General features: G+C 43.2%; 1 protein-coding gene across 1 annotated transcript in view; it reads left to right on the top strand.

Annotated features, from left to right (window-relative positions):
* Positions 1–23,276, top strand: part of GLG1 (golgi glycoprotein 1) — a 91,885-nt gene that overhangs the window by 24,847 nt on the left and 43,762 nt on the right. Inside the window, exons 2-3 of the mRNA XM_005152261.3 lie at positions 18,979–19,011; positions 21,819–21,905. Coding sequence (XP_005152318.1) covers positions 18,979–19,011; positions 21,819–21,905 — 120 coding nt within the window. The remainder of the gene's footprint in view (positions 1–18,978; positions 19,012–21,818; positions 21,906–23,276) is intronic.

Raw genomic sequence — 23,276 nt, 5'->3', positions numbered from 1 at the left:
TGTCCTTGAGGCATCTGCTTATTTTGATGTCACAAAACATCTTCCCTCTTAAGAGTTTTTGTGCTAACATTCCCTATGACCAATGACTGTAACATCTACACGTTTTGGCACAAGCTGTATAAGGTACAGTAAAAGCTCACTTGATTTTTGGCTTGTGGCTTTTTTCTAGTGCTGGCAACTGAAAAAGATCTTTTGTGCAAACTGAGCAAATTTGAAATTAAGTAAATTAAGCAAATGAGTGCTCAAAAGCCCTTCAAAATGCATCTTAAGATCTCACTATGAGGGTGCTGAGGCCCTGGCACAGGTTGCCCAGAGAAGCTGTGGCTGCCCCATCCCTGTCAGTGTTCAAGGCCAGGTTGGATGGGGCTTGGAGCAACCTGGTCTAGTGGAAGGTGTCCCTGCCTGTACTGGGGGCTGGGACTGGATGAGCTTTAAGGTCCCTTCCAACCCAAACCAGTCTGGGGTTCTGCCCCTCTGCACTCGTAAGACCCCACTTGGAGCACTTTGTGCAGTTCTGGTGTCCTCAACATAAGAAGCACATGAAGCTGTTGGAGCAAGTCCAAAGGAGACCACAAGGATGATCAAGAGCTGGAGCACCTCTCATGTGAAGACAGGCTGAGAAAATTAGCCTGGAGAAGAGAAGCTGCATGGAGACTTCATAGCAGCCTTCCAGGATCTGAAGGGGGCCTACAGAGATGCTGGAGAAGGACTGTTCATCAGGGACTGTAGTGATAGAACAAGGGGTGACGGATTTGAACTTAAATAAGGGGAGTTCAAGTTAGATGTAAGGAAGAATTTTTTTACTGTGAGGGTGGTGAGGCACTGGAACAGGATGCCCAAAGAAGTGATAAATGCTCCAGCCCTTGCAGTGTTCAAGGCCAGGTTGGACAGAGCCTTGGGTGAAGTATTCTAGTGGAAGGTGTCCCTTCCCATGACAAGGGGTTAGAACTGTATGATCTTAATGTCCTTGCCTGTGCAAATCATCTGTAAAAAAAAAAAAAACAACAACAGCCCAGCATGAATTACTTTTGAATTCAAGGATGTTCTTGCAAAGGCTTTTTTTCCAGAGGATACTGTAAATCTGTCTTAAAGAATTAAATCACTTTAGCAAACTGCCTATCAGCACCTCACGTTACAGCGCTGCTGTGTAAAGCCTGTCCTGCATGCCTTTCCTGGCTCTCTTGTCTTCACAATGTAAAGCCTCACTCTGCTAATCCTACTTCCACAAAAACTTTAAATAGAAGATGAGGGAGAAGGATCAAGTCTTCAGTTTGAATAATTGATGGATTAACCCTGGTTTGCTTATCTTGAAGGGCAGCAAGAACTAGCTTCTTGTGGTGATCCCCACCTGTGCCGTTAAGATTTCACTTATTCTGACAAGGTCTCCTGCTGCACAGCAGAGTCATTGGAGGAGGCAGTGTTCCAGGAATGTTTGGGAAACTACCTGTGTGTTTTAGAGGGTGTCTTACTGCAGAAAGTCAGCAAATTTGGTGCCAAGTTTGCATGGTAGTCTGCTCTGGTTTTGAAGCAATGTGTAGGGAATTTTGCTGTTCCAGCTCTCAGCTACTTCCATGCTGAAGCTCTTCCTCCAGTTCTGAAGTTGAACTGAGAGCACTTGTTCTAACTTGCTGAGCTGAAAATAGAGTTGGTGTTTGTCCCCTTAGACCAGACAAATCGTGTTGCACCCACCTCCTCCTTCCCTAAAAACAAGACACAATTAGTCTCAGCTTGCAGCAGCAGTTTTTATTTATGTAGCTGCTGAGCTCTCATCCGCCTACTGCTGCAGGTGCCACGTTCAGCAGGTTATCCTTGTTTGGCTGCCCTTTAGGAAGGCAAAGGCTGTGTTTCTTGAAGGACATTTCACTGTAGAGCACAAGGGAAGATTATATGCTTTAATGTTTTCTTCCTAGTTTTGCATTGCAAGAAGGGGTGGCACAGCTCAGTTTTCTGAAGACAGTCTTGTGCAGTAAAGAGTTGGTTACTCTAGGACTTAGACCCTTTGTCACTGAAATGGGGTAGCCTTGCTTGTACTCTTGAGAAGCAGTTTTGCAAGTTCAGTTGGGCTTAATACACCTTAAGCTATTTGCAGATGTGTGCATCTGTGGGAAACTACGGTGCTAGAGCTTGTGGCAGCAAGTCTGGGAGCTCTGTCAGAGCAAAACAGCCTTGCTCCCATGCGATTGCTGCATATCTCTGACAACTTAGTGGTTGCCTGCAAAATGCTAGGTTTGCAAGTGTTGGGCTCTAAAGTATAATCACAGATATGACTGATAAGGAATAAATTGGCTTTTTTGACCATGCTTTTTTTTTTTTTTAAGAGACACAGTGCATTTAGCACAGAAAGGTGTGTGCAGCACAGTGAGCAATTCAGCCAAAGGCCTGAGATACTAATCTCTAATTCATTCCTATTTCCCATCCAGTCTGCCTGAAGAATTGGCAGGCACTCTGGCACACTGGAAGGTTTTTTTATTTATGAAAGAGCTACTCTTATGAGAGTCAGCCAAGCTGTTCTCCCAGTCTGCAAGCCTAACTTCCTCAGAGGGTTGTGACCTTTTGGCTTCCTGTGGTAGGAGCTGCTCTCAGGACTTCAGATTGAGAATTTCACTGGTCTTGTAGACAATCACAGAGTGGTTTGAATTGAAAGGAACCCTAAAGCTTGCACGAGGGGCAGGGACACCTTCCACTAGAGCAGGTTGCTCCAAGCCTCGTCCAAGCTGGCCTTGAACACTGCCAGGGATGGGGCAGCCACAGCTTCTCTGGGCAACCTGTGCCACGGCTTCAGCACCCTCACAGGGAGGAACTTCTCCCTAGTGTCTAACTTAAATCTGCCCTTCTAGAGAAGAGAATATAGAAATTTTGTACTAGCTTCTGGCCTGCTTTCAGGTTGAGCTGGGCCTAGGGATTGGTTTGGGAGAGCAGGTCCATGATAGCTCAGGTTGACCTAAGTTAATCTAACGGTTATCGTGTGTCATCCAGCTACCCAACAGCACTGGGCATGGATTCTTGTGAGTGGCTTCAGCTCAGTGAAAAACAGGAAACGAGGAGCAAGCACCTTAGAGAAGTTCTTAAGGAGAAGCAGGGAGAGTGGATTGGGGTTTTGGGGGTTTTCTCTCCCCCCTGCCAAATGATGCATGTTATAATTCAGCAACTAGTGATCTACTTCATGAGTTCTGGTAGAATTTGCTGAAGTACACCTAAAAGATACCAAAACCCGTCAGCTTTATAATACAGATGCAACACAAAGCTCTTTGTTGCTTTAGATGGATGTTTAATTTTATCTCCCCTCTGTTCCTTGTGGTAGTCGACCTTCTGTGTCTCCCCACCAGATGGAAGTTGCAGTAAAATTTTGTGCTTCAGCAGTGTGAGAGCTGGGAAGAGGATAGGCTTGGCTTGATTGGGACTTTTTGCAGGGCAGTTGCACCATCTTAGTTACATATAAACTTCATGAGTGGTTTATTTTGCAGTTAATTGCTTTAGGGTTTGTCTTGGAAAAAGGATGAACTACAGTAGGAGAAGTTGATGATCATAAAGGTCTTTTCTAACCTAAACGGTTCTATGATTCTAAGTTTCTTGTGCAGAAGTAGATGAAAATCAAAGTTATTCCACCGTATCTTCTCTTCTTGACCTCACTGTTAAGGCTAGCTTGGTAATTTGCTAGATTATCAAAGCCCCTTGTTAATCTGGTTGCTTCGGGTAATCTGGTAGATGCTATGTTGTAGTTAGAAATGTGAATCTGAATTTGCTAAATTGAATTTTGCAGGCTTCAGGAAGCCTGAAAATGTTACTTTTGGAATGCGTGGCCTGTGATTATATGAAAATTGTCTGAAGATGGCAGTTGTTAATTTGCTCTAAGGCTTTTCTGTTCTTTTTTTTTTTTTTAGGGTGATGAGGATGGAAGTAATACATTGCTATGCCCTTTAGATTGTCTGGGCAAAGAGCAGTGAACCTCTTGTCTGTTGGCTTGGTGCCAAGCGCAGCACTCACTATGAGCACCACATTTTAGAATGTGGCCGATAAAAGTGCACTCAAAGGAAAGAAAAAAGAATCTTTAAATTACTTTTAAAGGTCCCTTTCAACCCTAGCTATTCTATGAGTCCTTGATCTTGATCTTGCTGTTTTAAGCTGTGTCTCTCCCTTATTGCACCATCTGAGATCAAATGCAGTTTATAGCAACCTGGGTACTGTAATTTTCTGTTTACTGGGGTTTGGAAAACTCCTGGTATAGTTGGTGTCTCGTAAGATGCAGTATCAGTTACTGCTGTGCCAAGGTATTTTTTTCTTCATGCATGCCTACTAGGGATCCTGCTACCTCTCAGTGTTACTTAGAAATATCTGACATGCTTATGGAGATCTGTTTAACGCATCTCATACCTCTGGGGTTTGTCTTTCCTTCAAAATTGTCTCAGGACAATCCTATCTCCAGCCTTTTCTCTACTCTGTATTGTGTGATAATCTTAAAAGCAGAAATAAATGACCTGGTAACCCGGTGGGTAAAGTTTTACTTTCCTTTTGTATGGAGATTGGCAGTTTTTTTCACCTAGCAGCCCCAAGCAAGAACTCTTCATGGCTAGTTAAAAACATCACCAGAGACCAGAATAGGTGGGTTTGGTTGCAGTGTTGACCTGCACTTGCAGCATTCAGCTCTTACCTTGTTGGGGGAGTGTGACTTCTGCAACAACATTTCTTTTTCTTATCATTCAGATAGAAATCTGCATTCAAGAAATTTAAACAGTGGGTGGAAATACTGCTTACCTGAGGGTACAACTGTCAGGTGTTCCCTGAGCATCACCAGGAGATGCCACTGCCTTATTGTGGCCCTGCAAAGCACCTGTGCCACTTGGATGAAAACAGATCAGGCTCTTAGCCCTCTTCTCAAGTGTTACAGCTGGGGAAAGCATGTTTATTCAGTTTATGGGTCAGAACAGAATAATCTCCCCCTATTACCAGGTTCTGCAGTGAGGACTCTCTGGGCTTAGTCATCCTGAAAACTAGGGGTTGCCTGTTGGGTGTTCAGGTGTCTGTAGAGACCAGAGATTTGTAACTTCACATTTATTCCTTCACCATAATCAAGCTTCAGATCATAAGAAAACCTAGTTTTTAGTGTGTAGCTTCAAGTAGGTTTAACAGTGTGTAACTATTGAGACCACCACCACTGACCAGAGGCTGGAATAAAGTATTTTCTGTCAAATGCTGATCGTTTGCCTACTAAATACTTAACCTCTGAGGTTCTCTCTTAGGTATAATTGAAAATTCAAGGTGTAGTGCTGCCTGTACACTTGTCCAGAGCCCTTCCAGCCTGCCCTGGTGGAGGTTGCTTTTACCTCTATTCCTGAGCATTGTAACCAATTTTGATATTTATTGGAAAGCTCAGGAGGAAGGATAATGAGCTGTTTTTGGAGCAGATGAATTGTTGATTAAATTGCTGTATTTTGACAGGTGATAATTGTCTGGTGATGGTGCTGTGTGAGCAGTGTGCAGAGTGTTGGGATGGAGTTGTCTGCAGCAGCAGCATAGCATGGCAGTGACTAGCTTTCTGCTTTTCTCCCATCTCCTTCCCTTTTCCCCCTTGTATTTTCTCTCTACTGTTATTAGCAGGGAAGCTGTAGGTGTGCCTTTTTTTAATTTGTCTTTATTCATAGCTTTTTAAGTAGGAGTTATGGAGACAGTAATTGGGCAGGTGTGTGGCTCTCCTGCATACCAGGAAGACACCTTTACTAAGGATGCTTTCCAGAAAGCTCTTCAAGGTCACTTTTAAAATCTAGCATCAAACATGTCTCTTTTAAAGTTGCTCATCTGTGCAGAACTAGTCAGCTATAATTTCTGTGTTTGGCTTGGGGGAAACGGTTACTGATCTGGCTGCTTACCATGGTATCATTTTAAATCCTCCAAATCACCATTACAGTCAGAATTCTCGAGCAAAATGCTTGGCTTAACCAGCTCTATAGCTATTGTGCTAACCAGTTCAAGCTGAAAAACCTTAGAGCATTTTGGAAGGGAGCTCTCAAAAATACAGAATGCATTAAAAGCTAAGCTTTGGAGGCAAAGACCCCAGTAGCTGTGAAGTGTGTGCTGCAGCTCAGTGCCCCAGGCTTCTCCTATGGAACCAGGTTAATTTAAGTCCGTCTCTAACCTCATGAGGAAGTGCAGAGCTTAAGTAAGGTGATATATGTGCAGCTTTCTTTGGTTTAATCCTTGAATCAGTGTGGTGAACTGAAGAAAGGTACTTGGTTTGATTCTGTCACGGGGCTTTTGTTTGCATGTTCTGAAGAAAGCAGAATTTTATTTGGTAGTTTGTTTCTAATCCCATGGAAACCCTGCCTAGTGGTGACTGTGAAGATTTATGCATGTTGATTTTTATGTTGAACAAAATCCAAGCAATTTTATCCAGGGTTTGCTTTTCTTTCAGTTCTGTAAAGGAAACGATTCATCCAGGTGAAAAGTTCTGCAGCTCTTCACAATGCCACACTGGTCCTGTGCTTTTGAAGCAATTATTCCCAAGCAAAGGAGTTTACAGAATAACCAAAAGGCATTTAAACTGATTTGTGTTTTATATCTAGTCTATTCAAATGACTTGTGGCTTCCATCTGCCTTTCCCCTGTACTCTGTACTCATATTCCTGAATAGCCTGGGTGTGCCGTGTGCTGTGAATCAGGCCTGCCAGCGGGTACATGACTCATTTCCTTATTGGTGCAGATGTGTCTAGTAAATGTTTCTGGATCACTCTTTTCATATGAAATGCAGCTCCCCTGTGAGAAATGAGCAGACAACAATTGCTTTCATTCACTGTGCACAAAAACTTGGTCCTGGAGAAAAGCGCAAATGGTTTTTCTTGCTGAAGACCATGGGGTTAGCTCATAACAAAGAGTAAGTCTTGGAAAATGCTCCCTGATGCTACTTTAGGGGGATTCACTTATTTATTTTACCTTCTTTGTTAAGCTTAAAAACATGCTGCCATTTAAACTAGCACAATTCTTTAGGTATATACTCTAAGCATTTATTTAATCAAGTATGTCATGCTGTTTTCAGTAAGGCTTCTTTTGAATACAGTGTGTTAGCTTTTGGTCAGGCTGGGTTCCTCAGTATAAGAAAGATGGGGAGCTACTGCAAAGGGTCCAGTGGAGGGCCACAAGAATAATGAGGGGTCTGCGTGTCTCATGTGAGACCCCTTGGGAGCTGGGCCTGGTTAGGCTAGAGGAGAGCAGGTGGAGAGGTGATCTCATTCACACATGTAAATATCTCAAAGATGGGTACCAGCAGGACTTTGCCAGACTGTTGCTAGCAGTGCCTAGCACAGGGTGAGGAGCAGTGGCCGTAAACTAAAACACAGTAAGTTTCGCCTCAGTATGAGGAAGAACTTCATGTTGAAGGTGACAGAGCACTGGAACAGGCTGCTCAGGATGTTGTAAAGTCTATGTCTCTGGAGACATTCCAAACCCTCCTGGATACCTCCCTCTGTGATCTGCTGTAGGTGGTCCTGCCTTGGCAAGGGGGTTGGAGTAGAGATGATCTCCAGAGGTCCCTTCAAACCCTAGTGATTCTTTGTGTCACTGAAGTATAGCAGAGATGAGGTAGTAAAGTGATATGAAGTGTGTTAGCCATGCTGCAAGACGTGAGTATCCAAGAAGAATAATAGCATTTCCGACTTGGTGCCAAGGTCTGTGACTGAGTGCTGCATCTTGCAGCTCCAGCAGGAGGCCCTGTGCTTGGGTGGCTTCTCTTGACAAAACATTTGTAACTTGGTTTAATGTTGTGCTGTATAATTGTTCTGAATGCAGAATGCATAATGTTGATGCGAATCAGCTGGTTTCATCGTGTCTTTCTGGTCTTTTCATTTTCCTTGTTGTGGCTCATACAACCAGAGAACCAGATGCTAGGGCAATCAATTTACTGTAGCAATTTGTGCAGCTCCCAGGAAGATTTATTTAAATAAGGAAGAAGCTTAGATTTGAATAATTTCAGTGTTGCTTGAACACTAGTAATATTTCTAGAGCGTTCTAGTTTGGTGATACTATCTTGCAGCTAATTTTAGCTTCTGTTGCTCAGCTTGGTATGTTTTTTGACTAAATTGATATGATGTGTAATTATTTAAATGGTTGTATTTTAGCATTTCTACTTTTAATAATATTTAAAAATGGCAAGACATTATCTACTGAATTACTTTTCTATGCATCAAGCTGCTTTTGGATAAAAATGGAAACTTAATTAAAATGCAGAATATGAGTTGTTAGAGTAGAACTGAAGTACTCAAATACTGGACCAGAACATTTGTTTTGTATGGAAAAATTGTTAATACATCAGTCCAAATTTTTGGTCATTATGACCATTGAGAATAATCGACTTTTTTCTTTTTAATAATCAGAAAAAAAATCTATTTTAGTTCCTATTCAATGCCTCGGCTTCAAGGTACTGAAGTGAATGCACTTGTAATTGAGAACCAGTTTTGTCTGTATGTGTGGAAAAGGCACAGATGTGGTTCAGAGAAATATCACTTCAGGTTTTGGGGTTAGGGTTAGGACCACCAACTGCATTTAAGAGTGTACAATCATAGAGTCATAGAATGGTTTGGGTTGGAAGGGATCTTAAAGCTTCCAACCCCCTGCCATGACCAGGGACACCTTGCGCTAGATCAGGTTGCTCCAAGCCCCATCCAACTTAATTAGAGCTTTTTATTTGTGAGTGTAACAGGAAGGATGCCCTACCCTGCCACTTCAAAGGAGGTTTTGAAACTTCCTGCTGAGTGCCTTTTGATTGTTTCTTATAAAGGACATAAAATAGGTGGTAGACTATTGTTGACTGTTAGTTGGGGAACACATCTCAAGACTGCCTTCTGAAGTGCAGCGTCACATGGGGAGCCAGGGTTTTTGTTGGGTGTGCTTCTCCCTTATTGGCAGCCCTTCATATATGGAAGGGACTCCAGATGGAAGCAGTGCATCGTGCTGTTTCTAGGGTTCCCTAAAAATGGACTTTTCCTGCTGTGTTCAGTGGGTGATAATGAGAATCAAAAAAACCGGGTCTCATCGGGAAGTCTCGTAGAGGGCTGGAGAAGTCCCCTGGATTGCCAAGGCAGTGTCCCAGTTCTTTGTCACAGTGATGCTGCTTGCAAACTGCCATTTTAGGCTCTCCTGGAGACCTTAATATACGTTAACACTTTGTGCTTATTTGCATGTATTCCCACTGTGAACAGCGGCAGGGCTGTTACTGAAGGGAATTTATAATAGCCTCTCTCTGCCTCTTCTGTGTAACGAGATACACTATTTTGAATAAGCAGAATATTTGGAACAGAGAAACTACTTTAGGAATATAGGACAATGAGTAACTGACCTGGGTTCAGCAGTAGCAGACATTTTTTCTCCTTCTTGGTAGCTGGTGCAGTGCTGTGTTTTGACTTTTGGGCTGGGAACGGTGCTGGTAGCACCTATGTTTTTAGTTACTGCTCAAATGTTTGATCTGGTCAAGGACTTTGTGAGCCTCATGCTCTGCCAGGGAGGAGGGGTTCAGTGAGGAAGGAGAGACAGGACGCCTGACCCAAACTAGTAAAAGAGGTATTCCGTACCATAGCATGTCATACCCAGGATGTAACTGAGAGTGACCTGGAACAGCTAGTGCTCTGGGGGTTGGAGTGCTCAGTTGGGTGGGGTGAGTTATCGGTCGGCGGGTGATGAGGTGTTGTATTTTCTTCACTTGTTATTTCCTTTATCATTATTATTATTGGTAGTAGCAGTAGTGATTTGTGTTATACCTTAGTTATTAAACTGTTCTTATCTTGACCTGTGGGAGCTACATTCTTTTGATTCTCCTCCCCAACTCTCCAGGAGTTGGGGGAGGAGGGAGGGGAGTGAGTGAGCAAGCTGTGTGGCTGGTTTTAAACCACAACAATAACACAAGTCCAGGGTGTTTTTCTGATAGGCTGATCTCTTAGGGTCTTGCTTTTTATAAGAGCAGATAGGGACAGGACAAGGGGGAATGGCATTAAACTGACAGAGAGGGGATTGAGATGAGCTCTTAGGCAGAAGTTCTTCCCTGTGAGGGTGCTGAGGCCCTGGCACAGGTTGCCCAGAGAAGCTGTGGCTGCCCCATCCCTGGCAGTGTTCAAGGCCAGCTTGGATGAAGCTTGGAGCAACCTGCTCTAGTGAAAGGTATCCCTGCCTGTGGCAGGGGGTTGGAAGTGGATGAGCTTTAAGGTCCCTTTCAATCCAGACCTGTCTACTGGGATTCTGTGATCTTAATGTCCAGACTTCTGGCCATAGTGCCAAATGAAAAGCACGTGTTTTTAACTCCTGTGTTACGTTTGACATAATGAACTTAGGTTGGAACATGTCCGAGACTTGGATCACATCAGACTTTCCTGGCAGCTGCATGGTACCTACAGCTTTTCAGTGGGCTTGTGAGCGGTGTAGTGTTGAAAGACAGGAGCTGAGGATATGGTGGTGGCTGGGCACAGTTGTTCAGCAGTTGTCATAGATTCAAATAGTCCTGTGATAAAATTGCCACATACATGGGATGTATGTGGTTAACACTGAAGCATGAGAAGAACTGAAATGGTTTATTTTAACAGCAGGGAGTTGCCTGGCTCAGGGCTGTTGTTCTTCACCTGCCTTTTACTGCAGGGAAGAAACGAGTGAAGTGTTGGGGCCCTGTGGATCTGCCAAAGAAAATTCCAGTGTTTTACTTCAAATCCAGCTGTGGCTGAACACTGCCTTTTGCTTTTGAGGGAGACTCCCCAATCACAGTGCATCTCTTGTGAAGGCACTTGGACTGACAGCCAAGGCCCAGGAGACTCTTCTTTTAGGAAGCCTCTTGCAGGGTAAAAGCTGGTATGCAGGGTCTTTTGGCACATCCTGCCCCTCCTTTGGCATTGCAGGGTAACAAAAGAGATGCTGACTGTCACATAGGAATTCAGGAAGACATAAGCCATATGGAAAGCTAAAATAATTTTCTTATCGAAACAAAGGGCTAGTGCTGGGTGTTGTGCAAGAATAGTTGTGGGCCTTTTATCCACGTGTAACATCCAGTACTTCTTGGAAGTATTGATGTTAAATATAATGGTGCCTTCCATTAATCTGATGTGAAATACTAGCAGCTCTGACAAAGACAAAATGAACTTGGAGTTACTTCTGTCCCTAAAATACTGGGTCAGGTGGTAGGGAAGAGCAGGCCACTCCGCACTGTCCAAAAGGAAGGAAGGAAGAGTTCAGAAAAAAAAAAATTGTTCTTCCTGTGGTTTGTGGTTAAGGCTGAAGTGGCTTCTTTGAGGTATTTGATTTTTATTGCCTCTAAATAGAATAGCTGGCAGGACTTAAAAATAGCGGAGTCTGCTTCCCACCTGTTTAGATGCTCATCTTATTTTGGTTCAGAGGCAGAATGTGTGAATGTAAGTCATGAGGATTAAAGCTGTTCTGTCTGTGCCTCTGAACAATGCTGCTTGTGCCCTGAATGTGACACGTGTGCCTCACTGGAAGATCCTGGGGAAGGGTCTTTGAGAGCACTGCATGGTTTTCAGTGTGGAAAATTGGAGTTGTGAGCCCACATGTTGAATAACAAAGACAAATGTGAATATTGGCTGGTTGAGGCCTTGGCAGGGAAGTCTGGAAATGATTAGAGATATTCTCCAGAACATGAGCAATGGCAGTGTAATGGAGCTGCCTGCAAGGAGAGAATGTTGGAGCTTGATTGCTTTGCTTTGGAGCATAACGCTTCATTAAGCTGTGGGAGCAGGGAGATGAGTAAGCAGTGTTTGCTCTGAACTGTGTGCCTCATGTGTCTCGGAATGCAGAGCTTTAGGTACCAGCTTTCTTCTTAGCTTCTGTACAAAGCTAATTTTGAAAGGATTTCTCTGTTTCCAGGCTCTGTGCATCCAAAACACTGTTCTTCAAGGAGCAAAGCATGGTTAGGTGCTTTGTTAACTACAACATGCTCCTCTTTGGAGAAGGGGCTCTACCCTGCCACATACAACCAAGTTTGTGTGAAACTGAATCTTGCTTTGTGAATCCCTCGTGGCTTTTTGGAAGCTTTCTGAAAAGTTAAGTTCAACCTGGGTGACTACAGAGTGTGTACTGTCAAAAGACGTGAAGTAACTGTATAGAAAATAAGTGAAGAACTTTGACTAAGAGATGATGAACATACTCGATAAAAGGTTTGTAATTAGCTATTGCACTGGAATGACTTCACTCGTTTCTCTGCATCCCCCATCAGATGCTGTGCAGTACTGCTGAAAACCACACTGTTGATTTTTGCCTCTGTAGTGCAATACTGCTCAGTTATTCTGGGATGCTTCTGGTTGGGGTTAAGAGAGGGAGTCTTCCAGGACAGTAGCTTGAGTGTTGGGTTGTCTGTGTAACATGAATAGATGTATGGGCTGGCTGATGCTCGAGGTAGAGATGCCACTGTGCTCCCCAGTAATCTGATTGGTGCTGGGGGTACTCCTCCAAAAGCCCATCTGTACTAGCCTGGCAGAAAACACTGAACAGCTTTTCTGTGGATCTGTAGACTTTGGGGTGTTGCCATCAGCTGGAGACAGTGGCAGGGGTGAGGAGTACCATGGATTCCCTTCCACTTTAGTTAGTGGTATAATAGGTCAGTTAAGCAGTCTGCTGTGGTTTCACTCAGCTGTTTCTAGCAACTCTTCTTCTTTTCATGCTCTCCTGTGACACTATCAGCATTCTTGCATGCCTTTTTGCCTCTTTAAATTTTTTGCCAGTGTTGTGAGTGAGCTTTCCAGGAGCAATTCCTGAAACCTCCTGGCTGGATCTGCTGCATGGTGTCGGTGCTATGCTTAGTAGCAGAGCTCTGTTGTGGAGGAGTGTTATGGGAAAGATTAGATACGATGGCAGTGCTGCCAAACTTCTGTAGCAAACATGTAATTCCAGGGTCTGTCTTGCTCCCTGACTCATCGTGACAAACTGGAAAGCCTTCAAGAGCAGGAAGAGAGGGGAATAAGGGAAGAACAAACAGAAACATCTGGAGCAAATTTGCTTTGATCATGCTGTTAGGACATGGTCTGACGCTGTGGGTCAGAATTGAAATGAAAAAGCTCCCTACTAAGAATGCTTAAGGGCTTGAGAGTCCTGGATGCAGGGAGACAAAAGCATCAGGGAACAGAACAGCTTGTTTGAGAAGGGAGTTGGGCACGGAGCATCTGCCCAGCTTTGTAGCTTTGCCCAGGAGCAGCCAGCTGTGAGAATATGGGGAATAACCAGCAAAGATGCTTGGCTTATTAGGTGAATGGAAATGGGTGTCTTTGCCTTAATTGCACCATCATCTGTGGTCACTTTTGATGCATCAGAAGGAAATTTGAGTGTTTCCTGTTGTTTTATTGCCTGTGGTGTTTGTGCAGGGAGGGATTTCTGTGTTGGAGCAGAAGCATGCAGGGGACTTTGCTAAGTGTCAACTAAATGTGAACCAAGCAAAATATGACGATTACTAAAATTTCATTCACTTCTTATCAAAGCTACACAGGAAAGGGTAAGACTTGCTGAGCTTTCATAATTATAGAATGGTTTGGGTTGGAAGGGACCTCAAAGCTCATCCAGTTCTAACCCCCGGCCATGGGCAGAGACACCTTCCACTAGAGCAGGTTGTTCCAAGCCCCGTCCAACCTGGCCTTGCACTTGGTGTTCGAAGCAGACGCTGAGCACTCGATCCTCAGCAAATGAGTGGACAAGGCCACTTCATCTTTGGCTCCTTTCTCCCTGGCTGCTGGGCCAGAAGGACAATGCGCCATGTGCTGCGGTTGCTTTTGATCTTGCTTTGTGGTATATGTTCTCAGTGAACGTGTTTGTCTTAATGGTCTCATACTCATGGAGTATATACAGTGTCAGCATAGGTGGCAAAGTTTTTGGAATCTAGAATTCGGTGAAAAACAGCTGCAGAATTTGATGATTTGGGGTGATTTGCTACTTGTGCTCTGTGTGTACAATGTGGCTAAAGAAATTGCTGCTCATCCTTCATGCACAACGTTCTGTGTATGTTTTGGAGGCAGTTGTTAAGTGTTTGTGTGTAACTTGTGTATAACTTACATTTGCATAATCTAGGAGTGCCTAACTGATGTGGAAGGAGTTATTTGATCAAAGGATTTGCAGTGGTGCAGACTTAAGTGCTTTGTTTGTAAGTGGGGGGGAAATTAATTATGTGAAATAAGCAAATTAGATGAAAGTTTTGAGCTTTAACTTTAGTGCATGTGCTTCAAACTTGCTTTTTTCAAAGCATGAGTGATGAAGTATAGGGGTCTTTTACTGACATGACAACACTGAGTTTGGTTTTGGTACTAACACTTCACTGGCATTAGAGAACATTTCAAGCTCAGCTTAATAAGTTTAACTTCTGTTGCTCTCTAAATGTGTAATCAAATTCTGAACTCCTCATCTGTTTTGAACTTAAATTATCACTGTTTTTAACTTCTTTTATCACACACAACTCTTCCAGGATTGCAGGATGTGTGAAAATGCTTTACTGTAGCCATATGCCTGCTGGCACAGAGCTCCAGGATGTTTCACAGGGTTTGAAGCATGGGTGGTGGTGATGTGTGGTTTTTCTCCTACAGAAGCTGTGTTGATTCTTGCATAGACTACTGTATCTGCTCTTGTTTCCCCAGATCATTATGCAGATAGAATGTAGTGGTTGCTTGGGGAAGAGCTTAGATTTGCAGAAGAATGGCTCCCCCAGATCTCAGCTTGATAATTGCTTTGCATCTAGCCTGTGCTGTTTTCTGGTGTCATAAGTCATAAGCTAGCTTGATACACACAGTTTGAATGTATCACTTTGAGTTCCCTGTCCCGTGTTTGGTGAGAAGGGATTGCTCTTACCTGTGGGAAGGACACAGCTAAGGAGTGAATTTTCCCTATATCAGCATGATAGCCTCCTCCTCAGAACCTCAACGTCAGCTGGCCTGCTCTGCCACCTCACTGCAGATATTAGTGATAAATGTGTTTATTTAGGTCAGAGTCGAAAACTTCAACATTGTGGCTGGGAACTGAGGGCTACCTGTACTGCATATCCATGTGCACCATGATCTGTAGTGTATCATACATGTGACACTGCGGTAACCGGGCAACACCTGCAGCCTGACTGGATTTCTGCCTACCCTCTCTTTCAAAGGAAGCTGCTTTTATTAACAATCTTTCTTATTTGACTTGTTTGATCTTTTTTGCAATCAGCTCCTGAATTTAGGAAAGGGACATCTACTGAGGTCTTCCCATCCACATGCTGACTGTGTCTTTAATTTGCTGGTTTGCTCCATGTTGTTTCTCAGTGGTTTTTGTTTGATCAGGTCTACTTGTAGCTGTATCATGAACCTGTGTTGTGCATCACCATCTGGTGAAGAGCACCATGCCTGTGGTACAGTTACTGTCACCTCCATAGTTTGAGACAGAGCCCTTTCAGTTGTGTATATGAGACAGATTTGGTCTTATTTCATCCAACTCCCAAAAATAATTCATACCACTGCATTTTGAAAAGCAAGGTAAAAATCTTAATCCACTATTGTGGATGAGGGTGGTGAGGCCCTGGCACAGGTTGCCCAAAGAAGCTGTGACTGCCCCATCCCTGGCAGTGTTCAAGGCCAGGTTGGACGGGGCTTGGAGCAACCTGCTCTAGTGGAAGGTGTCCCTGCTCATGGCAGGGGGTTGGAACTGGATGAGCTTTGAGGTCCCTTCCAACCCAAACCAGTCCAGGATTTTTTTTTTCCTAGCTATAACTAGAGAAGTACTGCTGAGAAAACCAGAGTGATGATTGTCTTTTTTCTGCCTCCTTGAGCCTGGTTAGTGGTGGTGGGGTGCTTGTTCACTGTAGTTTTGGTCTAATTCTGGTCTAGTTCTGCACCACTGCTGTAGCAAAGAGGTTTAGAAAGCGGGGACAGTCACAGCATGTTTCAGTGAGTTGAGATCTGTTGGATGAGAAAAGGCACTTTCAAATGCAACAGTGTTGGTGACCTCTTAGTCTGGTGGTGATAGGACTTCATGCAAACCTTTGAATTCCTTTGTAGCGTTCAAAGCACTAATGCAGTATGGTTGGTGTCTGTTATATGTGGCTGAATGGAAGGAAAAGTTTTTTCTCCTCAGGTTTCGTTATAGCTGGTATGTGTTCTAAACTCTGCTTTTCCTGGAAGGTAGGAGGCAGTGTTCATACTCTGGAATGTGAGTCTTTGTACGAGTAGGAGTTTGGAGAGCTTTTTAGAGAACTGCCAAGGGAGGCAATAGATTCCCACTGAAGGTGCTAAACAACAACAGCTTCTCTGTGCCCAGTGGCACATGTACTTTCTGTAAAGTCTGGTTTTAATCCTTGGATTAGGGGATGTAAGAGGAGTCCTTCTGCCTCACTGATCAGTTGAATGTCTTCCTTGCACTTGGCTTCCTCTCCTAAAATGACTAGCACATGGTGCTGATTTGGACTGCTCTTCTCCTTCCCCCTGCCCTGGGGGTCTGAGCATTCCTGTTCCTCAAGCTCTCCATGTGGGAATGACACAATGCAGCTTTTCTTGCTCCTCAACTTCTCTTAGTGGTAATTTGAAACTTACCTTTTTTTTTTCCTCGTGCTGTTACTACACAAGCATATTCTGAAACTGCTGGTCTTTATAAGGTTTCTTGGGTAGATAGAGGCCCACAGGCTGCCTCTTTAGGAAGGCAGAAGTGATGTAAATTGTGCTGGGGAGACTTTTCCTTCCTCAAACTCAGCCCTTCAGTTTGTCAGGCACAAGATAAAAAAGATTATTTTTTTGCTTAACTTAAATTGGGCGAAGCAGGTCAGCATTGCCGCTGAACCCAGCTCTCTCCCACACTTGCAATGTAAGAGGGAAGGAAAGATCATAGCTTTTAGCTAGGAGGTGACCATCTCCTGTTGCAGTGAAAGGAGTAGTGGCTAGATCTTGTGCTTTTGCATATTTAAGTACTAAACTGTGAATGTATGCAGTACTAAAGCTTATTAGTCAAGGTCCCTTTTGACTTCCCTTATTCTTAGCAGAATAAGGCTTGTTTTCACAGAGTTGAGGTTTGCAGCAGAGTGTGGGGAAGGCTGGTATTTCAGTGCTGTGCATTTCAAGAAAAGCTTGTTTAAGCTTCGCAAGTCAGTGAGAACCAGTCTGTTATCTTCTTGAGCTCATCTTCCCAGAAAAATTGAGCTTTAATCTTTGGTGCGTCTGAAGAAAGGTTACGGGGTTGGAGCATGCAGAAATAACCAAAGCCACCAGAAGGGTGTTGGGAGAGTGCTATCTGCCCCTTACAGGTGCTTCTGCTTGTCCCATCCATGGCAGTGTTCAGGGCTGGGTTGGATGGGTCTTTGGGCACCCTGGTATAGTGGAAGGTGTCCCTGCCTGTGTCAGGGGGTTGGACCTGTACGGGCTTTAAGGTCCCTTCAACTGAAACTGTTCTAGGATTAGTAAGTCCTCTCCTCTAGAGGAGAATTGCAGTGCTGGCCTATATATTTTTATAAAGGATCTATCATTGACTAAAGAACTGAGGCAGCAACTCCAGTGGAGGGCATTCTGACTCAGCTTTTGCTGTGAGCTTAGTCTCAAATCTCTGCTGCTGAATTATTAGGATGGGTACAGAAAATTAAGGAAAAAACCCACTTTGTAAGTCATGAAAGGGTTTTGGAGGTTGCTTTAAAATAGTGTGATTTGGGTGTCAGGGATTTTAGTTTTTGGTTGTGAGATCTGCAGTTCTGCAGGCAGAGGGTAATGAACAGCATCTGCTAAGCTTTTAAAAAAAGTTGCTATCCTAATTTTCAAATTTATGATTTCTTTGGGAGATACGGTTTTAGATGGTGTCAGTCTGACCAAATAGCAATTAATTACTGTGATCCTTCAGGTACTGTTTTGTTTTTTATGTTCTAAGGGGAGAGGTAATTCCTGCTACTCGCTGTTACACAAAATGAAAGTGTTGCAGTTAATAATGCTGTAATTAAGGACTTTGAAGCATTTCCCGTGCTCTCTTTTTTCCCCATAAACTTGTGCTTGTGCTCGCCAAAGCAGGAATGGTGCAAGTGTTGGTGAAACATGTCATGCAGTGGTAAAAGCCTGAAAATTGGTTTGGGATGAAGGCTGCTTGCTTCCAACCCTGGTGAAATGCTTGCTCTCTTATGTTGAATATCTGAGCTCCAACATGTTAGTGCCAATGTCTAAGCTTTGAGTGGTTTTTAGTATGGCTTTTGGAGCATGCCTGGCATCTTAAACAGCGGTGGAAGCAGAGGTGTTGTGAGTCAGAGTTGGTTTTCCTGTGGGTATAATGGCCAGATGTCCAGGTGATCTTGGGCTGCTTTTGCACTGGTTTGCTCTGGAGGTGAGATCTGGATTTGCACGATGAACCAAGGTTTCAAGGAGCATTCCATTGTGATGGCTGGTCAGGCTTGAAGGAGGACAGTGTGTTGCAGCAAGAGTTCTTTCAAAGCAGCTCCCTGGGAGAATGTAGGGAATATTTTTGGACAACATACTAATATTAGAGGTTATATGTTTCTCCTGATGGAAGAAGTAAATCTCAGGGCTGCTTTGAACCAGCCGCTTTTGAACTGGAAGAAAAGATGTTCCTTCTCAAATGGGGAATAGGAGCACTTCAGTCTGGGGGAGGGAAGCAAGTCCTACCTTTTTCCTTCACTGGTATGCTTAAAACTTTTTCTTTAAAACTCTGCTACCACATCTTTGCTTTCCCGTAAGTGGGGTTTTTTTCTGTCTTAATTTGGACAATTAGGCCACACACAGTGGGCTCATTATGGTTTTGCAGCATCTACATAAATGCTGCTGCTCCTGTGCTATTTATGTTCTGTAGAACTAAGACAGCGTTGTGTCTGAGGTACCTGTTATTTCGATCTCTTTGGTACTTGGATGTCATCACTCCTTGTATGTAGCTTTTAAGATTTCCTGTTGCTTATGTCAAGTTGTTTCCTACAGTGCAAACTGATTGACATTATGGCAGTTTCTAGAAGTATACACTCTTATGTATGTTAAATGCATGACAGCAGCAGTAAACTGACTTTTTTTCTCTCTCTTTTCAGTCAGATAATGAAATCTCTTCAGACTGCAATCACGTAAGTTATGCTTTGGTTTATTTAGTTTATTATATACACTCTAGGTATGACATTTATACCTTTATATCCCTTCTTAACCGTAGGTATTTTGCACAGTTTGGTAGTTTGTAAAAGATGTTAATCAGAATGTATTTGGGTGTCTGTACTGGCCTGTGACGGAAGAACACAAGGTGGTTGCTTTAACTGGGTATATAGCCACTACGGTCTTACTGTAGAATTCAGAGTGGCCCATAATTAAGAGCTTTATATGCTGCACTTCTGTATAAGAGGAGGGTAGCAGACTTCTTCTCTCTTTTATAGTTGGGGTGGTTCCCTTGAATTACTGGGAGCAATATGATGTGTTCTTTTGGGGAAAGATGTGAGCAGTGCTGGATTTAAACCCTTCATTTCAGCTGTTGAAGCCTTCTGTATTGCTTTCACAGCTGCTGAATTCTTAGACTTGCTTGGAAAATGTGTGTGTGTGGGGGTGGTGATACTCAGAGGCAGTTTGAACCACTTGACTGGTTTTAGAACAGATTTCCTCTCAGCACTGTGTTTAACAGTGAGCAAACAGTGAGCAAGCCAGTTTTCAGGCTGTTGAGCTGACCCTTCAAATACCAAGACTCTACAAATCCCCCTCCCCCCAAAATCGTCAGACCTAAAGTTGGTGTTAGGTTTCTTTTGGCTTCTCTTGTTCACATTCTGTTAGAATGCACCATGTGAAGCCCCTTAATTGTTTGGTTAGCCTGAGACACGAGACAAGTGCATGCCTCAGTGATGGACCTGATTTTGGTTGCTGCAGAAGCTGTAGTTTAGTTTATAATTGGAAGATGTAGTCCAGAAATGAAACTTGGCCATGCTGTACAACTAGCAATTGCTAGCTGTGTTTATAAATTAACCTTTAGCAGTGTGCTGCCTGACTTCACTGGCAGCTGTAATTGCGTTGTGCAGGGTGGGATCAGATGAAGGGCATATCACATTTCTGTTTGTCTTTTTCTTGAAAAAGAGAAAACTGTAGTAATTAAAAACTACCTACCTGATATCGGAATGTGCCAACAGAAATCATCTGAATGTAGGAGGAACTGAGAATTCAAAGTTGGACCTTTTTCTGCTGGATCAAATGACAGCATCTCCGCCACAAGGCAGGCGTCAGGCTGCTGTGGATTGCAGAAGCCGTTCACAGATAGGAAGTGTGGGCAAAATCTCATTTTCCCAGGCAGAAATTGAAGGGGAGTGATCAAAAGCTAGACCACAGAGGGATGTGTCTCATTTCCAAGTGTTTTCTTTGCCTCTCTGCAGTCTTTGCTAGTACAACTGCTGATCATCTTCTGGGAAAATGCTGTCTAGTGCCATAAGCAGGATTTTTAAGCTTCAAGATGAGCCTTCCTTCTGCCTGTGGGAAGGTTCCCTTGTAGAGCATCTCACTTAAGACTCTCCAAAATTTGGGATTACAGATACAGAGGTGTATTCTTACATTGTTGGACCTCATTATTGTCCTTCTGATCCTGACATGGAAGCAGTCTGCAGCACTGTTTGTGAGGACAGGTTCTCTGTTTATTCACTTTCATCTATTAAACCTGCATATTTATAACTTACTCCCTCTAAAATACCCTAGTTTCCCATCAGCTCCTTTTTTAACTACTCACAACTCAAAACCATGATGCAAAGTGTCGAAGACGGTGCAGTTGTGCAGACTCAATTTTTAATTCCCTATGTGTGCTGCCACCCTCTTGGAGATGATGTAAAACTGCTTTCCTTGCTTACAGGCATGGGTTTGTGTTTTCCTAGTGTCTTGTGTACAATTGAAAGCCCAAAATAACTGTTTGCCCTGTTTATCTTTTTGATAGTATTTTGATTCTGTCACAAAGGCAGAGAATTCAAAGTGGATTTTTAAAACTACTTAATCTTTGTGTTAAGAAAAATTATCTTTAAGTATTTTCCAATCCTAACCATTCTGTGATTTCTGTGATGAATGCAGCTGAAGTTCCTAGGAAAAAAAAAACCCTAGATGAGCTAATAGACTTCTCTTGGGCAACATCTCATCTATTAATCTGCTGAGATTTTGCTGCCTTACTCTGTATTTTTACTTTATGATGCCTCAGGAAGACATCTGGGATGCGTATATATCTGCAGGGTGTGACTTGTGCAAGATAGATTCTTGCACAATGATCCAGTGCATCAGCGCTTCTGTGTGAGCTAATCTCTGGCTCCTAGAAGAGCAGTCACCCTTATCAAGGCGTTTCATAGTCTAACTTCTAAAGTGCCATTACTCTAAACAAAAGAGAGATGGGTTTGAAATATATCTGCATCCAAAAGGTTGTCTGGTCACAACCCCTCACCGAAGTAACTGGCTGCATTGTCTCCTTCCTTTTTTGCTATGTGTTTTTTTTTTTGTTTTTTTTTTTTAGATTTTCAGTATGAAATCTGGTCATGTTGAAGCTCTGTTCTTGTTAGATTGCTTGCTTCAGGCAGACACGCTGTGGTGCAGAAAGGGGTGGTGAGCTAAAGACATTGCTAAATATGAAGCAGGCAGAAAGTTAGAGCTTTCACTTATGGAATTGTCTTCATTAGATATATTTCTTTTTAATGAGTCAGCTCATGAGCTTACAGAGATTTCAGACAGCTGAATTTGTTCAATATCCGAAAATGGTTGCAGAAAGAAGGGACAGAGGTGTTGTCAAGGAGACATTTCACTGATAGTTGCGCTTTAATAGGATGATAATACAGACTGGGAATAAATGATGTTTCCTTCTTTTCTGAAGCAAAAATATTTGTCATTCTTCATGGGAAGGTCCTAAACCCCCTTTCTACAAATGCTCTCTCTACAGCTCTTGTGGAACTATAAGCTGAACCTCACTACAGATCCAAAGTTTGAATCTGTGGCCAGGGAAGTCTGCAAGTCCACTATTGCAGAGGTAAGCCAGAAGAAAGGCATGGCTGCTAAGGCTTTTTCCATTTCTCTGTGATAGCGAATTAATGTGCAAATAACATTTTGAGTTTGGGGAAGCTCTAGTCTTATATCCCAAAATACTAAGTGAACTAATGCAACCTGCTTGCGGAAAAGAAGCCACATACCTTAATGGTGCCAGGTAAAGGGGGTTGGGGAATGCTAAACTAATAACCCATCAGCTCTTACCTGAGCTTTTGTCAGAAATCTGTTGTGGTTTGAATTTGTCCCCTCTTTATCAAGTGTAACGGTGTTGGTGTTGTAGGGGTTCTACTGAGTTTAGTGTAAGACTGGATCTGGATTGTGTCTTGCTAGCAGAAAGGATAAGCATGTAGGTATCAAACAGTCAATAAACATTTTTTTTTACCTTTGAAGTTCAAAGATTAATTACTCTAAGGACACTCTGTTAAGGACTCTCTTCCTCTTTAGGTTGTGCTAGGAGTTAGTCCTCTCTCTCAAGCATCAACACATGTCAGTCCAGCTTCAGAGATTACTTTATGAATAATTTCTTTCCCTGTGCTCATGCTAGAGCTCTCGAGGCTGTGTGCTCAGCCATGTTGAGGACCTAAGGTGAGGTCTTTTCCCTCTTGTTGGAGTAGTTTTCAGGTAGACTTGAAGGAAGCAGTGAAACTAAGGCTTTCCCCAACAGGGCTTCAGCTCACTCAACTCAGTCGTTAAACTCTATTCTGAAAACGTGACTTACACATCTGTCAGAATAATTTCACCTACCCATAAACTTGCCTTTAAAAAAATTCTGTTTGCTGTAGTTGATGGCTCTATTGTGGTGTTTAAAGTAGGTTTTCCTGAAAGAGAATCAGTTGCATGAATAAACAGATTGTTTCTCCAGCCCCAGTTCATGTTGGCAGTTTATTTTTCCTTAGGTACAGCTTTCATGGGTGCAGACTTAGGTATGAGGAGTGTGTCAGTGCTCAGAGCAGGTTTAAGATGAGTAATTACCCAAGTATTTATGATTTGATGGAATCACTTAACATGGTTACGTACCTGTTCTTTACAATGAGTCTTTTATGCAGATAGGCTGAGAGAGCTGGGCTTCTTCAACCTGGAAAAGAGAAGGCTCCAGAGAGACCTTGAAGCAGTTCTAGTGCCTAAAGCAGCTACAAGAAACCTAGAGAGGGGCATTTGACAAGAGCCCTCAGGCATAGGACAAGGGGGAATGGCTTTAACCTGACAGAGGAGAGATTGAGATGAGCTCTTAGGCAGAAGTTCTTCCCTGTGAGGGTGCTGAGGCCCTGGCACAGGTTGCCCAGAGGAGCTGTGGCTGCCCCATCCCTGGCAGTGTTCAAGGCCAGGTTGGATGGGGCTTGGAGCAACCTGGTCC

Source organism: Melopsittacus undulatus, chromosome Z (assembly GCF_012275295.1).
Source record: "Melopsittacus undulatus isolate bMelUnd1 chromosome Z, bMelUnd1.mat.Z, whole genome shotgun sequence".
In the NCBI taxonomy this organism is placed as follows: domain Eukaryota; kingdom Metazoa; phylum Chordata; class Aves; order Psittaciformes; family Psittaculidae; genus Melopsittacus; species Melopsittacus undulatus.
Note: the sequence above shows the minus strand (reverse complement) of the source record. Positions and strands in the feature narration are given on the sequence as shown.